This window comes from Leuciscus leuciscus, assembly GCF_965113295.1.
Source record: "Leuciscus leuciscus genome assembly, chromosome: 6".
NCBI classification, from domain to species: Eukaryota; Metazoa; Chordata; class Actinopteri; order Cypriniformes; family Leuciscidae; genus Leuciscus; species Leuciscus leuciscus.
Window position 1 is genome coordinate 23,776,091 of NC_138730.1, and position 16,962 is coordinate 23,793,052.

Consider the following 16,962-nt stretch of genomic DNA (forward strand, 5'->3'; position numbering starts at 1 on the left):
TTTCATTTTTCAAAAAGACTCAAGGTTTCGATATGTGGCAGATTTATGGGCAGAGTAAAATAATAACAATAAAAGCAAAGCCTTGCGCTGGCACAGGGCAGCGAGCTGGGCTTCTAGGGAGAAATGGGATCTTGGAAAACTAATGATGAAGAAAGATCTCCTCAATCCAAGCTCCTTAATTAAATGCACGGAAAGAACGAGAGAGGCACTGCACATCTGGATTCAATCTGCGCCCCTTTGATGGCATCAAGTGTTCTTTTCCCAGACCAGGCTAGGAGGCTGACGGAGGCAGCTTGGAGCCTGAACTCATGTCATTGCGACACATGCAGAGCTCGATTCCCTCCTGTCGAGAGACTCTTTAAAAGCGCACGCAACGCTTTGACATCCTCTGCAAACCGATTAAAAAAGAACTAGTGTCACATCATAGACTGAACGCACGATACCCATAAGAGCTTTGCCAGCGTGTAACTTTGATCATTTGAAGTGTTAGTGTTAATATAGCTTAACATCAGTTAACCACAACAGCCTGTGATTTAGGGTTACAGACTATTTTATGCATGCAAAAAAGTGATTGTGATGATCACTAAGACATTTAAGTCTGTTCAGTTTGATCAAATGAATTGGAACAAAAAAACAAAACAAAAAATGATTTTCGAGATGGTAAAAGGACAAATGTTGGACCAAAAATGACGACAATGAAAAATAAATAAAATAATGTCAAAGTAATTTTTGACAAAATGTGCTCTTTCATAAAAGGTCAAAACATTTTTGATAAAAAAAATAAAATAAAAAAAACGCATGACAACAAAAATGGCTTCCTGTTACGCTGTTGATTTGGATTAATAGGCCTAGTCTATATGACAACAAAAATCTGCTTTAAAAAAAATGTATTAAAGAAATAGGCTAATAACATTAAAATATTACAAACTAGAGGCCTGTCTAAATTTAATTAGACATTGTAGTCTTTGACTATATTTGACCCAAAATAAATATCAGTGACTTTTAATTCAGAAATGTATAGCCTACTATGTTCATCATATTTGTAGGATATTTTTATGAATCGCATTTCTGATGTATTTCTGAATAACTCGCATAGCCTACTGTATCCGGACCACCCCCCAAAAAAACTATCATCACGTCGGCTAATTGACCGATTAATTATTATTTTTTTCAGAGTGGATGTTAGGGGTTGAGAAAATAGATATTGCTTTGTTAAACGTTAGAAACACCGAGAAAAAAAGAAAAAAAAACATTGCCACGTAATTAGGACTTCTTGTATGTCTATCATCCCTCCCCAGGGCTTCAAATGCTCGTGTATTTGGCTCGCAGGCTCCCCCCTCAGCGCCAGTCTGCGCCGTTTGAAGTACCGGAGAAAGGAGCTGAGAGAGGCTCGTTCGACCTCCTACTATTGGGCGTAAATCGTTCATCTGTGCCATCAAACATATCTCGCCAGATTACTCCTTCCCTCACTCTCGGAATGAGAGAAGAAAGCCTTTGTTGCAGAAACTAAGAGGGAGTCGTCGGGTAGAAAAAGACGAAGACTTTGGAGTTCTAGATTTGGAGATGTCTTTCGGTGATGCCTTTTTCCATAAAGACGCATGATTGTCAAGTAAAAGAGCGGTAATTACGCTTGTTTGGATCCATATGACATTGACCTACGGATGTAGAAATCAAAATCGATCTGTTTGTCGAATATAGAGTGATTGTTTGAGGTCAAGACTTAACCCATGTTGGTTGAAGGTAGAGGATATTTTGGGTTTCGTCAGTTTGCGTCATGACTTCCAGCTATGCTCATGTAATGGACAGACAAGCCACGTTTCCTAACCGACTGGAGAGTCCGATCACCGCGAATCAGGATCATTTACAGGCTAAGAAGAACTTTTCCGTGAGCCACCTGTTGGATCTGGAGGAGGCGCGGGAGATGGTGGGAGCTCAAGCGGAGGAGAGCGCAGGGGAGGCGGGCAGGAGTATGCTGGAGTCTCCGGGACTGACCAGCGGCAGCGACACGACACAGCAGGAGAGTAAGTGCATGAGAAGAGTGAGATCCCAGAGATTCTTTCAATATTTAAACATTATAACATTGAAGTATCAGGACGGATTCATCCTAATTGACTAAGAATAGTTCAAGCCAATCAAGATTTCAACTTAAAAAAGAAAAAAAGGAAAGGAAAATGAGCTACTTCATTGACATTTGCCAGCTTCTGTTTAGGGTCTCCCAATTATTTAACAAGAGTAAATGATGAATTTGCACACGCTAATATTCTTTGGTAGGCCTATAGCTTACACACTATGAACTAATAGCCTAGATGTGATTAGCACCTTAGCGTGCCGAAAACGGTCCCGTTAGAAGATGCGTGACAATGATAGACATCAGTAGCCTAAGAGTAGCCTACCGAAAGATGCGGGTCACTTTAGGCACCCATATAAGAGAACACGAGTCCCAATTCTGAATGCGTGCTTCATTTACTACAACTTAGCCTAGTTAAGTTAGCAATTAATACATGGAATTAATTGTAGTGAGTTGTTGCTTTAAACCCCACTCGTTTAAACAATAGGCTATATGCAAATAAATAAAAAATATAGCCTAGCCTACAGCCAGCTCTAATAGTTTTATTCGATATATTCCATTAAGGTTTGTTAAAGTAAAACAATATCAAAACAACATTTTAAACTTTAAAAAGAAATGTGATAGTTTTAGCCTAATTTTAAATTAATTTTCATAGGCCTAGTGTAATTCTGCAGGCTGTCACTGTACAGTCATTTTACCAGTCGGCCAGTTTCTATTTATTTAATATTTTCCCCTAAATGAAGCCAACAGCAAGTGATCTCGGATCTGCAAATTCATAATAGGAAATATAGGCCTACTAGATATTGTAAATCTTAGAGCGGTAGCCTACGTTTTAGATTTAAATAGTCCAAAGTTTTAATGAATTAATTACTTCAGCTAGCCTGCTGAATGAAAGTCAATAAATTGGTTAGACGTTTTCCAAACTATAGGCTACCTGGGTAGCTATTACGTTTACCAAAACTGTTCGTTTCATTTTATACATTATGATTTATTAGCATAAACCTTGTATATTTTTAGCCTTCATATCCATACATTTAAACTTGAAACATTACGAAAATGATTAGGCCTAAAAGAGCCTCTTGCTAAATTTACAGTCTTGCTTGTTTTGCGAAAACTATGCTTTAATGGGCTTTATTTTATTTTTTTTCACATACAATTTTAAATCTTTCTTTTTGAACCAACCAAGCCAATAAAATTATAACGAAATAATAATTCGAAACAATAATAATTTTAATTAATAAACATAGGCTAAATAAATATTAATAGTTGGGCGCGTGTAGCTATTTCATACGTCGGAGAAATAAAAGGCCTATATACTAACCACACGATTTAAGACTCGAGGTCTTTTAGGACTTAGGCTATGTCATTTTTAGATGATTTTCGTTGTCTCCAAGCACACAGCTGTCACATGTAGAGCTGTTCATGCTCTGGGCCTAGGACTGATAACCTCTTCTTTCAACTTTCCTCTGACTTTACGGCCTTGTAGGAATTGAGGCGAATCAATTCGTCACTGGGGTATTTTCTCCCTCTCTGGGAAGTTTTATGGAGCGATTTAAGAACTGATTGATGTAGCCTATCCAAACTAAGAGGAGTGAGTTTGAAACTATCTGTTTCTCCCCGGACCAAAAAAAAAAAAAAAAAAAAAGCCTATATTGGCATTTTACTACTAGAAGAAGCCAGAATAATTTTAGAAAGAAAAAGTAGAAGACAGAAGAATATCGATTTAATCAAATACTAAAAATAAGTGGGAAACTGATACATATAGTTTTATTTAATATTTTGGCTTATCATTCTATAAAACCTGATAAAAAAAATTTTATGTTCCATTTCTGTAGGCGTAATATCATTTATATAAGATTATGCTAGACTGGATGACATAAAAATATTACTTTATATTACATAATACAATTGCTTTATTTAATAACATTTTCTTCCGTTAATAAAACCCCTAAAGTTATCCTCTAAAAATCCTTTCCCGCACTGTTTATAAAAAGCAAATGTCAGAAACATTGTCAAAATCACATTTCTGAAAATATTTTATGTAATCATGAGGAAAAGTCAAGAAATTATAATAATAATTGTGCAAATTTTTTCACAATATGATTAGGGTCTGGGGTCATAGTGACCCCAAAAAGAACATATGGGGTAAGCAGGTTTATTAACCTAAAACGTCAGTTGATAATTTATAAAATTGGAGAAAAATTGCTGATTTTTAATAAATAAGGATCAGTGTTCTTGCTTACACACTCTTTAAGCTTTGAGTGGGATACGGGTTTAGGAAGGATAATCACTTTTGTCTTAAGTATAATTTGTATTAATTCTCCGACTGTGCATTAAACAGTTACAAACTTACAATCACAATGTGTGTGACTTTTGGCTGAATTTCCAATCGCTATTTGACTTAAGCGTAATCCTAAGAACTTAATATCCTTTTTCCAGGTTGCTAGGCCGTTTATTGAGTACAGACCTGCTATATGGTGACATGTCATCCTTAAATCTGTGTGTGTGTGTGTGTGTGTGTGTGTGTGTGTGCAGATGAGCAACTCAACTCAGAGGAGAAGAAAAAGCGTAAACAGAGGCGGAATAGGACCACGTTCAACAGCAGCCAACTGCAGGCCTTAGAGAGAGTGTTTGAGAGGACGCACTACCCCGACGCTTTTGTTCGGGAGGATTTAGCACGCCGAGTCAACCTCACTGAAGCACGAGTGCAGGTTAGCCACGGTCTACAGAATGTAATCGTGCTCACTGTCGTCACAGCAGTGGCACATCCTTGTATTTTACCTTCTCAAACTAAACACAATGCTCCATTATGATGATAAGGCTGCTCGTCACATTATGTATATGTCTAACTGAGCACCTTTCTTGATTTTCCAGGTGTGGTTTCAAAATCGGAGGGCAAAGTTTCGGCGAAACGAACGTGCAATGTTGGCCAGTAAAAATGCCTCGTTGCTCAAGTCTTTCTCAGGAGAGGTAACAGCCGTAGAGCAGCCCATCGTCCCACGACCCGCTCCCAGACCCAATGACTACCTGTCCTGGGGCAGCTCACCATCGTACAGGTTAGCAGTCCACCTCATTCTTTTAAGCTGCTGTTTCCAAGATATACCAATATTCTGGGTTATGAAAGTGGATGGCATCTGCATAATGTTGCCGTCCCTCATTTAATTAAAAATGTGAATGAAAGTAGTATGCTTGTGAATAAATGTTTAAAATATTCAACTATCCCACCATTTCAAATGTATAACAATGCGATTTAAACATGAAATGTGTTAGAATGAGACCTGTGTAACCATGTTACATTTGACTCAAGGTCAAGGGTTCAATTCCCATGGAATGTATACAATGTAAATCTATAAATGCGTAGATTTAGATTTACTTCTGCGTAACTATTCAGAAAACTGTTTATACATGGAGCTGAATTCTGCAAACTCAACCTACAGAAATGACATCAGTGATACATAACCATCAATAAGAAAAGCAGTTTAAAGGATCATTTAGACAACTCTACAGCTTGAGAAATAAGCATTTTTATGAAAGATTACATATAATTCTTTAACATTTCTGTATTTTTTTATTACTGCAAACATCCATGTCAAACTAAGGGAGTGAAAACTATTAAAAGTATTAATTATTATTAATATACAATTATTGTCCTGAAATTAGAAATGTGGTGACACAAATGCCATCCATATAAAGTTTTTCATCAAAACCATATTAACCATTTTTATCAAAGTCAATAAAATGAATAGAGACAGAACATGCATTTCTGATCGTTTGAATTATTCATTACTAATGAAAAGTGTGAACTCTCATCCTGACAACCTGAATTCTCCCTTACAGCGCAATGGCAACTTATTCTCCATCATGCGCTAACAACAACACAGCCCAGGGCATGAATATGGCCAACAGTATCGCCAACCTGAGACTGAAGGCCAAAGAATACAGCCTGAACCAGGTACCCACCGTCAACTGAAGTGGACAGCAGGGCTGTCAGAGACTCTGAGCGATCCCAATGTCCCCACAAAACTGGCATAAATGTTGTTTTCTGTCCTCCTATATGTGTTTTACTCTTATCCATCAATTCTACAAAGGAAACGAGAACTTCTCCAAGGTACCGAGCTTTCCTGAACCAATGATTAACATAAGACTGTCATGTTCTGGGCATGTGGGAAAATTCAGTTTTGGAAAGCACAAAATGGAAACTTTTCTCTGTTCGCACTCACTGTGGCAGCGTGAGTGTGGTCATCCCGTATGAAGACTGTGGCTTACTATAGATTTCTTTCTCGAGACCGCAGGGATTTGATGACCTCTGCGGAATCCATATAACTACAATCTTGTGGACATCTGGGAAGTTTTTAGGATTTCCCCTCGATTTCTCCTTGGAACTCATAACCATGCACTGAGGCCACAAATTGGGATTTGGATATTTTGATTATTTGGAACTGGCTGAAATTTGGCTACCTTATTAACGCACTCTAAAATCACTCTTCACTGTTTTCAGTTTAAAACATGCCAGGGTTATTTGTTCATTTTGGCATATTCAGAACTCTTGCCATATATGTAAGTAATGCATTTGGAGCCTTGTTGATTTTACCCATTTATATTGTCTAAACATATCTAAACATGTAATATTCCTTTTGCAATAAAGATGTCCAATCAGTTTAATGGCATTGCGCTTCAGGGTTAGAGTGTCCTCAAATGTCTTTATGGCCTGCCAGAGAACACTTCAGCGTTTGCAACAATTTGACCATGTTTTTTACCACAACTATGTTCAAGATTCACTAAAAAGCATGTATATAGACTTTTCGGTAACACTTTATTTTACAGTGTCATTGTTACATATGTTACATAGTAATAACTATTAATTATGCATAATTACATGCAACTAACCCTAAATCAAACCAAACCCTAATCCTAACCCTTTAGTAAGTACATGTAGTTGCTTAATATTACTCAGTACTTAAATGTATAATTACAGTGTAACAAAGACACCTTAAAATAAAGTGTAACCGACTTTTCTTAATTCTCTGGTTTGTTCTGTTGCTGGCAGCAGTTCCACGTGTCAGACATCAATTCCTATTTCCTTATGTACGTGAAGAGGTGTTTTAGAATTAAATTAGATGAAACATACTCCCAATATTGGCCCATTGAATTACACCATGATGTAATAGAAGGAAAGGCAGGTGAAATCATTTAGAAACACATGAGTAGTGAGAGTTAGTGTGTTTGTGGTCTCCAATGGATGGTTGTTACTCTTTCCTTCTCTCAGTGTGAACATCTACCTTTAAACTGTAAAATAACTCTTTGTCGGGACTCCTGGGGGTTTCGTGAGAAACAGTAGAAAGCTTTGCAGAAATTCCTGCGGCTCTTTTCCCATCCACCCGTTTCCAACCCCGTGCTTTTCTAGGGTAAACAAAAGCAAGGAAACTACAAAATTTAGCTAATCAAACTGGTCATTTACAATGTGATCCAAACACTTCTAGCGCTGTTGTTCTTCCCCTGCCAGCTATCGTTCCATTAAAGTGCCTGTGTATTTGCTTTGGATTTGAAAGCGTTTTAAAGGTGGAAGAGAAAAAAATCAGCTGACAGGAGCGTTTTAAAAACAGCCTATGCGTTTTACTACCTGATGATGGAGACTTTGGTGTTGCGTGGTGAACTTTGATTCCTGTAAGCAGTCTTCAGGGCCGGCGCTGTTCATTTTTTGTTGAACAGGAATGTTTACTTTCAAAACAGTCTGTTTATGGCACAGGAAGCGATCGTTTGAGTTTAAGTGGCCTCAGGCTTTTTTTTGAATGGCTGACACTGGCTTGTTTATGTACCTGATGGCTCCCTCGGTCTGCTGATTACATGTGACCTCAAGTGACCTTAGAGACAGTCAATTGGAGGAAGGGGGTGAGCTGGTGAGTTGTTTTTCTTTTCATCTGTCTCTTTCAGCGCTGTGAAAGAAATCTGTCAGCTGTCATCACTGTAATGTGCTCCAACAATGTGTTTACATCATGTTTTGCGGTATAAAATGAGATTCTCACACAGCACTGCTGAAAATCTTAGGTGTCGGTGCACTAAATTAGTGCACTTTATTTATTGTATCAGTTGATATAGGCTATTTTATTGTGCATGCTCATTTACTCTATTTTTACATTTTGATTACCTTTGCCATTAGCTAATGCTTACTTAAAATGTATATACACTGCTGTTCAAAAGTTTGGGTTCTGTGATTTTTACTTTAAAGGTATAGCGGAGGATCTTTCCAAATTTTAGATAAGACCCGCCCTCTCCACTTTTTGAAAAGTTTGATTGATTCACCAGAATGATTGACAATTAGGAGGACCAATAGTTTAGACTACCCACCAGGAAGTAAAACATCCTCCGCTATACCTTTAAGATATGAATACTTTTATTCAGCAAGGATGCATTTAAACTGATCAAAAGTGATAGTAAAGATTATAAAATATTTCTATTTCAAATAAATGCTGTTCTTTTGCACTTTCTTTTCATCAAAGAATCCTGAAGAAAATGTCAGTTTCCACAAAAATATTAAGCAGCACAACAGTTTTCAACACTGAAATGTTTCTTGAGCAGTAAATCAGCATATTAGAATGATTTCTGTAGGATCATGTGACACTGAAGACTGGAGTAATGATGCTGAAATTCAGCTTTGACATGACAGGAATACATTGCATTTTGATATATTCAATTAGAAAACAGTTATTTTAAATTGTAATAATATTTCTGTTTTTATTTTGATCAAATGAATGCAGCCTTGGTGAGCATAAGAGACTTCCTTCAAAAACATTTTAAAAATCGTATCGACCCCAAACTTTTGACAAAGTTATTGTATAAACAAAACAAACCAAAAAAAAGTGATAAAGCTGTTTAATGAAAATCTTTTAGCAAATCTAATAATTTAATTTTCATATTGTACTTTAGGATGTTGTTACGCCTATAAATTCACTTTTAGCATTTAAACTATTGATTTTATTTTTTTATTGTTATTATTTATTAAGACAAAAGAGTACAGAATGCAGGACTGGTCCCCCAAATTAAGCTCTGCAGGCTTCAGTCGGATGAGTTTAAATATATGGTGATCTTCAGAACACAAATGAAGATATTCTTAATGAAATCTGAGAGATTTTTGACCCTCCATTTAACTACCAATTTGATGCTTCAAAGAGTTAACGAAGAGATCGTAAAACAAATCCATATGAATTGAGCAGTTTAGTCCAAATTTTCTGAAGAGACTCAATTGCTTTATTTGATGAATAGATTAAATTTAGGCTTTTATTCACATACAAACTTTGATCAATGAACATAAACAGAAGCTCAACCGAACCTGCTTGACGCGTGAGAACAAACCTCATAGGTTCTTCCGAAAGCTCAAACGTGCTGCGTAACACGAGAATGAACCTCATTGGCTCTCGCACGTCAAGGGAACATACTTGAGCTTCCTTTTACCACAACTGAAGTGTGAGTTGATGAATGTTTACATTAAATTCAATGGGATTAGTTTTGTGATCTCTTTATAAACTTTTTTTAAGCGTCAAAGTGTTGCATAGCTGTCAGTGGAGAGTACAGAAATCTCTCAGATTTTATCAAAAAGATCTTCATTTGTGTTCTGAAGATGAACGAAAGTCTTAAGGGTTTGGAACGACATGAGGGTGAGTAATTAATGACAGAATTTTCATTTTTGGGTGAACTATCAGTTTAAATAAATTGTTGCCTTTCCAAATAAATTTGGCAGCAGCTTCTTAAGAAGTCCAGATTAGGACCGAGTACATTCCCGATTGGTTGGCCTCTCCCGAGTTAACAGTGATGGACAAGAACTGTTTCACAATGATCCGAGTTTGAGCATTTTCTTAAATGATGCATCTATATTAAAATTCCAGTCATGATTCCATTTGTGATGCCTTTAATGTGGCTTCTCTCCACAAACTGGGCTCGTTCCATCCAATTTACAGCAGAATCTCCATGACCCAAGCAGTTCATGAGTCAAACCCTTTCCAAATACAGCCATCCTCTTAGGACCTGCAATAAACGGAGTGTTCACTTTGGAGAGGGAGCCATTTCCTATTTCGACGTTGTTGTTTTGTTTTTTTGACACTACCCTCTTTGAACCATTTATATCAAGGTCAATGGGCCTTGAAGGTTCCTTAACAAAGTGAGTCTCTGGTTGGAAGATTTTTAATGATACATGCAGAAAGCTGGACGGATTCGTTACTGTCCTCGCGCCAACATCAACCAAACACCTAAGAATTAATTTATGACTAAAACATGCATATCTTATAACGTTCTCGGGTGGGCTGCTATGCTCGTATATGTTTGTTCACACTTTTGATTTCATAAGTAATGAAAAGTCTTTGCTCGTGTCCCAAGGAGAGTTGTTTGAGGAAGCCACAAGAAAAGAAAGAAAAAACAACTTTCATGTTGTCTCCTCTGCCTGGGCGTCCATCTTACCTTTCACAGCCTGGGCTCGCTGACCCCAAGTGCTTCCAGATGTCGTCTATAGCTCTAACCTGAGCCCCAGCGGCCCTGATCATACGCCCACCCCACCCCCACATCCCTCTGCACCCTGCAGCCCACTGACAGAGCCTCCCCATGGACGGACAGCTCCACAGATGACAAGCAAGCAGCTCACCCCCATCAACCTCCACATCTGGAGCCCATTAGGAAGGAGACAGTCAGAGAGAGAGAGAGAGAGACAGAGAGAGAGAGAGAATGGGGTGGGGGTTCAGTTAAACTATAGTGTTGGCTGGAATTGCGGTTTGATCTCTCCTCAAGCCGTTACCTTTGAAAATGCCACTTTTCTTATGCATAGCTCATTATAGTAAACATTATTGTCTTAGTAGAAAATCTTTGAGAAAATCAATACAATTACCATGCAAATACAATCATTCTAATTATGACCACATGGGTTATGGCATCATGCCTAGACTTATACTGATAACATGCTACTTTTAATTAATCAAATACCAAACCGATGCATCATCTTGGAAAAAAGTAGCTTGTTACTTGAAGATGGCATTCCAGATTGTGGAAGATATGAGGCTTTGGATGTTGTTTTTTCAGGGATGATGAATGCTGGAGATGAAATGGTCCAAAACACTGGTCACTTTCTCTCACACAGACACATCAGCCCTAAAATTGACCATGATGATCTTTCCAGCATTGAAAAATATGCTCTGAGAGCCACAAAATAAGTCACTCCAGGCCTGATGAGATTCGCTGACCCAGCAATGGCCATGTCAGATCAATATGTTGTAGTTTAGTGCATATTAAAATTGAATTGTTTTTCTAAAGGTCTGTCCTCAAGCAACCTTTCCTTTCCTTGATGGAAGTCTTCCAAATTGCCTTCAGGAGAAGTTAGTTGAAATAGCCATCTCTAGTTGATAATGCCCTCTGGAGCAGTTTAGACCCAGAACTCATCAAAGCAAACAATCCCAACATTGCGCGGCCAGTCTCTGTTCTCTCTGCTCTCTCCCAGAGGAGGAAACCTTCTGAACCGGCACCTCCCCGCATGGACCTATCTGACTCTCATTTCATCAGCATGACTGAACAGTGATGTGGCTCTCATGTTAGAGTCTGCCACGGTTCATTACTGATCACTCTCAGGTACACAGACATTCAGGGCCAGTGAGGTGAAACTATAAATATATTTTCCATATTGGTGGAAATATAGGCTACATCTGACATTATTTGTAGCTGTATGGGGCACACGGGCACTCAAAATTGAATCTTTAAAATTTTGGATCTTGTGTCTCTGAAATAGTCGGATTTAGAATAATTTTGAGAATAAACAGGTCAATCAAATTCTTTAAAATAATTTACATTTAGAGATGTCAGCACTTAAGGCATCATCTGTTTAGCTGACGATGAGTATTGTCCTGAGATTTAGTTTTAATGGTTAATGCGAGGGCACTTTATTCAATGCGTCAAAGATTTTTATAGATCTATAGGTAATATCTAGGCCTATATCATTATAATTGACGTATTATAGTAGTGTAGCAGTTTTTTATATTATAGATCATTACATATATTATTATATGATATATGATATATCTGGCTGTTTTGAAGCGTGTTTGTGTGGAAGCGACATAGGTTAGTTGTTACAACGAGCGAGAGCGGTTGACATGACGAGCTAAACCTCGAACCTCTGGGTAATCACGTATTTTTTTTATTAAAAATTTTTTTAAAAATTTTAAAATAAAAAAAATTATATTATCATATTCATGCAGCCGGAGAGCAACCAAAATAATGTTCTTACCGAATCGACAATGCATCGTTTTTTTGTTATGTTTTTTACCACTAAAAGGCGAAAAGTTACAAAGTATACCTTAAACAGTACCCTAATAAAAACTGTTTTTAAATGTTGGCCTCCTTAGATGACAAAACGAAAACGTCTCACTTTATCTCTGTAACTGCCATTTTCAATTACTACAATCATCATGGCTGACAATGATTTTTCTAGACTGAAATTTGGCTACATCCGAAAGCTTAAGCTTAAAATGCTGCCTTCAGAGGATGCATCCCAAGGTAGGAAGGCATGTCCAAATCTAGTGTTAGCCTCACTTCCTGTCTCCTGAGATACCTTCATCTAATCTGTGTTTGAAAGCAGCATAGATCACTGCCTTTGATATCCCACAATCCTGTGCTTTCCATTCTGTGACAGTTTAATAAAGATGGTGTCTGGATGTTGTAGTTGGTGGTCAGTTTGTGTAACATTTTTGATCCACATTTCTAGCTAGAAATAACTATTGTAATTAAATATTTGCTTAGTCATCACCAAAGCTCGCTCTATTTTGCTGTAGATCATTAAACCATTACACTGCCTCAGAATTCTGTCTGAAATCAGTTTCGTTAGGTACCTTCTTGCGCAAATGCTGAGTCATCAAAGGCAGCGAAGCAACAAGTCACTGCCTCAGCTTTCGTACGTGTGATGCTGCATCCAGAACTAGATGTAAGTCCAAGATGGTGCTATATGGGCCTGCACAGCATAAACAAAAAATGACTGAGTGCACCCATTTGTAAACCATCAACTGCTCTGTGGCATGTGGACCAATTGAAATACAGTTTTCCTTTTCTTCTCTGTTGCTTTAATGGCGACTCCCTCTTTCCCCAAGTGAAGGAAACAACACTACACTAAAACTCCAGGAGAAGGAAAACAGGTTAGGGCGGAAGACGGCATGAGAGAGTTTTTCTAACAAAGTAGCCACACCATAAATCTGCAGCACAGGCTTATGGAAGGAAGTAGTGATATTATACATCTGTCCCAGAGGCTTTGCACCTTCCTCCCCTGGCTGATTAAGTGGACTCGTTCATAAGGGCTGCTATTGTGCTGCCTTATCATAACTCATCCGTATATTCAATACAATCAGCCCCCTGCTGCAGGTACAAAATTCCACTGATTTCTACGCTTAATTACGGACCTCACTGGACCAAAGAACTTCACTGTTACAAAAGGGAATTCGGCAGAATAGCATATTATCACTTTGTCAAGTTTGTTTTGAAAAAAGTATTGAAAACCAATTATTAGATTATGGAAAATTATTAAGTAGGCCCAGGATAATTAGCCTGATCTGCTATACCCTCAAAAGCAACTGAGATATCATGATAAATCAGTGATAATCATTCTCTCCTAGAATGTCTCTAAAAGAACTGAGTATTAATTTCAGTTAGTTCAACTGATTTTAATGAATGAGGCTGTGAAGGATATTCAGTTCAGATTGTACTGTATGGATTCTTTAATAACATACAGTGTGTGTGTGTGTGTGTGTGTGTGTGTGTGTGTGTGTGTGTGTGTGTGTGTGTGTGTGTGTGTGTGTGTGTGTGTGTGTGTGTGTGTGTGTGTGTGTGTGTGTGTGTGTGTGTGCGTGTGCGTGTGCGTGTGTGTGTGTGTGTGTGTGTGTGTGTGTGTGTGTATGTAATATACACACACGGTTTACAAATATATAACTTTTTGGATTAGTAATACATTTTTTTTTACTCTGTTTGATGTTGTTGTGTGATAAATACTACAGGTAAATACTACTTTAAAGACAGTAGGCTAATACTTTTATTCACCAAGGATGCATAAACTGATTAAAAGTCACATTTGATCTAAATAAATACATTTACAATGTCACAAAAGTTATATATATCAAATAAATACTGTTCTTTTGAACTTTCTATTCCTCAAAGAATAAAAAAAAAAAAAAAATCAAATCACAGTTTTCACAAAAAAAATATTAAGGAGTTTTAGCATTGATAATGATAATAAGAAATGTTTAAATGTTTCTTGAGCATCAAATCAGCATATTAGAATGATTTCTGAAGGATAATGTGACACCGAAGACTGAAGTAATGATGCTGAAAATTTAGCTTTGACAACAAAGGAATAAATTACATTAGAAAATACAAACAGAAAACAGTTATTTAAAATTGTAATAATATTTCACAATATTACTGTTTTATACTAGCCTGGCTAACGTCAGACCTCGTCTCATTGAGACGTGGTCTGGGAACCACGTTCATTTTCTCGTATTTGAGGCGTGGTTTACGAATGCCCAGAGCCGTTTATTGGGCGCTACGAATGTCTATCAAATGCACCTGCACGTAGCTCATAGCCAATCATTTCAATTATACCAGATGACGTATGTAGAGTGACAGAAATTCGACGAGAAGAAGACGAAATAAACTTGCGTTTTAAACTACTTAGAACACTATCTAAGGCTGCATCGAAAGGTAACTTCGCGTTTGATGCCATGCTGGATCCATAGATATAAACAAACTGCTTCGGTGTGTCGCATAGACGTCATCATCGTCTTGCTGCTCCCTCCCCGTTCTGTGATTGGTTCCCTTTTTGAGGGGAAAATCTGGTCCATGGTGTCCAGGCTGCCTAGCAGCGTGAATAAAATCGGCAGAATGGGGAAACCAAGGCTAGTTTTATACAGTATTTTTGGTCAAATAAATGCAGCCTTGGTGAGCACAAGAGACTTCTTTCAAAGACATAACCCTAACCCTAACTTTTGAACTATATATAATTTGCTTGTTTCCATTTCTTATTAGTAGCCTACTGTACCTAATAATAGCAAATTTAGCTATTTTAATTCATGAATTTCAAAGTAACTTTGATATGAAATCCATTTAAGGGGTCAGTCATACTATGAGATATTTAATAATAGCATAACATCTTGTGCCGATGAGTGTTCTCTCCAAACAGGGTCTGGTCAGGAGGCCGTGGAAAATTTGCCTTCAATTTCCTTTCTGGCAGCACACTGACAGCACGCGGAAGTGAACCCGGAAGTTATGTTTTCCAATGACCAATTATGACTAATTGGCAGTGTGGCGAGAAGATCTCATGATGCTAAATGCTATCATCAAACACTTTAGATCTGATTAGAGTGAATCAGTCAGCACTGATTTGCATCTTCTACTGTTTAGTTTTGCACCAGTTTCCCTCTTTTCAGCATCTTTTACATATAACTTTGATATGGTGATTTTTTTCCCATATTAAAATGAAAGGTTTTTTTTAATGTTTTTTTAATTTATTTTTTAATGTTGAGAGGTATTCCAAGAGACGCTCTAAGCAGCAAAATAAATTAATAAAAAAACCATCCCAAACTAGTATTCGTAGTACGCAAACTTATTTATGTCATATGTTGACTTGTAACAGACTCACCATGATATCATAATTACAGGAAAATCTCTGACCACAGGTTATTGATGACTTACAGTTTTTGTTCACTTTTATCATATTCAGAAAGGAAGCAGTTAGAAAGCCTGTGTAAACAAAAAAAGTATGTGTAGAAATTGATCTGGTTGATCTAGTAAGACAAAAACAAAACAAAAAAATGCTTGAGTCATCTGTTTAAAATCTGCTGGTAATTGAGTTGGATAGTATTTTAATGATGTTCCCTCTCCCTTTCTCTTTCTCTCCTTGCTTTTTCCCACTCTCTTTTTCCCTTTCACTCTCTCTGTCTCTCATTTGGTTTTGATTAGGGTTGATCAGGATCTCTGCCAGAGTATTTCACAAACACACTGGTGGGCAACCGCGGCAAGCCCTACAACTGGATTCCAATGTGTGTTTTATTTACATGCTAGATTTACAACATTCCCTAATTCATTTTCCAGTCCTCCCTAATTAGGGATAAAACTTTGGGTTCTCAAGCTCTTGAAGTTGTTAGTATCAGATTGAGTAGTTTTCAGGAAGTGTAGAAATACATTGATGTACAGAAAAAAAAAGTATAATACAAAATTTCTCAAAAATGTGCTGGTAATTCTGAATTTTGGGAAAGAATTCAAAATAAGAAAAAAGGTATTCATTAAAAACTTAATGGAATGCAATACAAAAAAGACTACAAACACTAATCTTACATTTGCCTCCAAAGGATGGAACACATTCAAAAGCTTTTCTTTTCCTGAGAACTTGTGTTAGTGTTCGTCTCAATCTAATTCAAGATTATGTTGCTTGCCACTGATGTTCTTAAGGAAAAGCACATGCATGTAGCATTGCTCTATCCGCACAAACGCCGCCCATTTGCAACGCCTATCTAACGCAATCGTTGAATTAAATTGCAAAGATAGTTGTACTGACTCTTGACTCAGAGTGGAAAGAATTCCCTCCCTAAATCTGGAAACTTTGACTACAATATCAAGGGGAATAGCTGAAAGATCACTTAAAGGGTGGAGAGTGAAGGCGTGGGTTTTTGTTTTCCATCCTCATGCTAGTCCACAGAATGACTAAAGAATTTGATCTGTTGGCTTGTCCGCCACAGCACAAAAGGGCAGGGAAGAGGGATGAGGGAACTATTGTTTTTCCCACACTACAAATGTTAACAAACAAACTGTCTGTCTGAATATGTGCCACATGGTTTCTGACACATAAAACGCCACACAAATGTGTACACATACAAATGCACAATGTT

At 37.5% G+C, this 16,962-nt stretch overlaps 1 protein-coding gene and 1 long non-coding RNA gene across 2 annotated transcripts; one reads left to right on the forward strand and one right to left on the reverse strand.

Annotated features, from left to right (window-relative positions):
* Window positions 1-1,328: 1,328 nt before the first annotated feature.
* On the forward strand, window positions 1,329-6,730 carry prrx1a (paired related homeobox 1a). The gene is made up of 4 exons (XM_082171830.1): window positions 1,329-2,021; window positions 4,604-4,779; window positions 4,943-5,124; window positions 5,906-6,730. The coding sequence occupies exons 1-4, from the start codon at window positions 1,775-1,777 to the stop codon at window positions 6,036-6,038; spliced, it is 738 nt and encodes a 245-aa protein (XP_082027956.1). The 5' UTR covers window positions 1,329-1,774; the 3' UTR covers window positions 6,039-6,730.
* A 1,072-nt stretch (window positions 6,731-7,802) lies between these two features.
* Window positions 7,803-12,226, reverse strand: LOC309500278. The gene is made up of 2 exons (XR_014206529.1): window positions 8,441-12,226; window positions 7,803-8,286 (listed from the first exon to the last, which is right to left on the reverse strand). It is a non-coding gene; the product is annotated as an uncharacterized lncRNA (long non-coding RNA).
* Window positions 12,227-16,962: the final 4,736 nt, after the last annotated feature.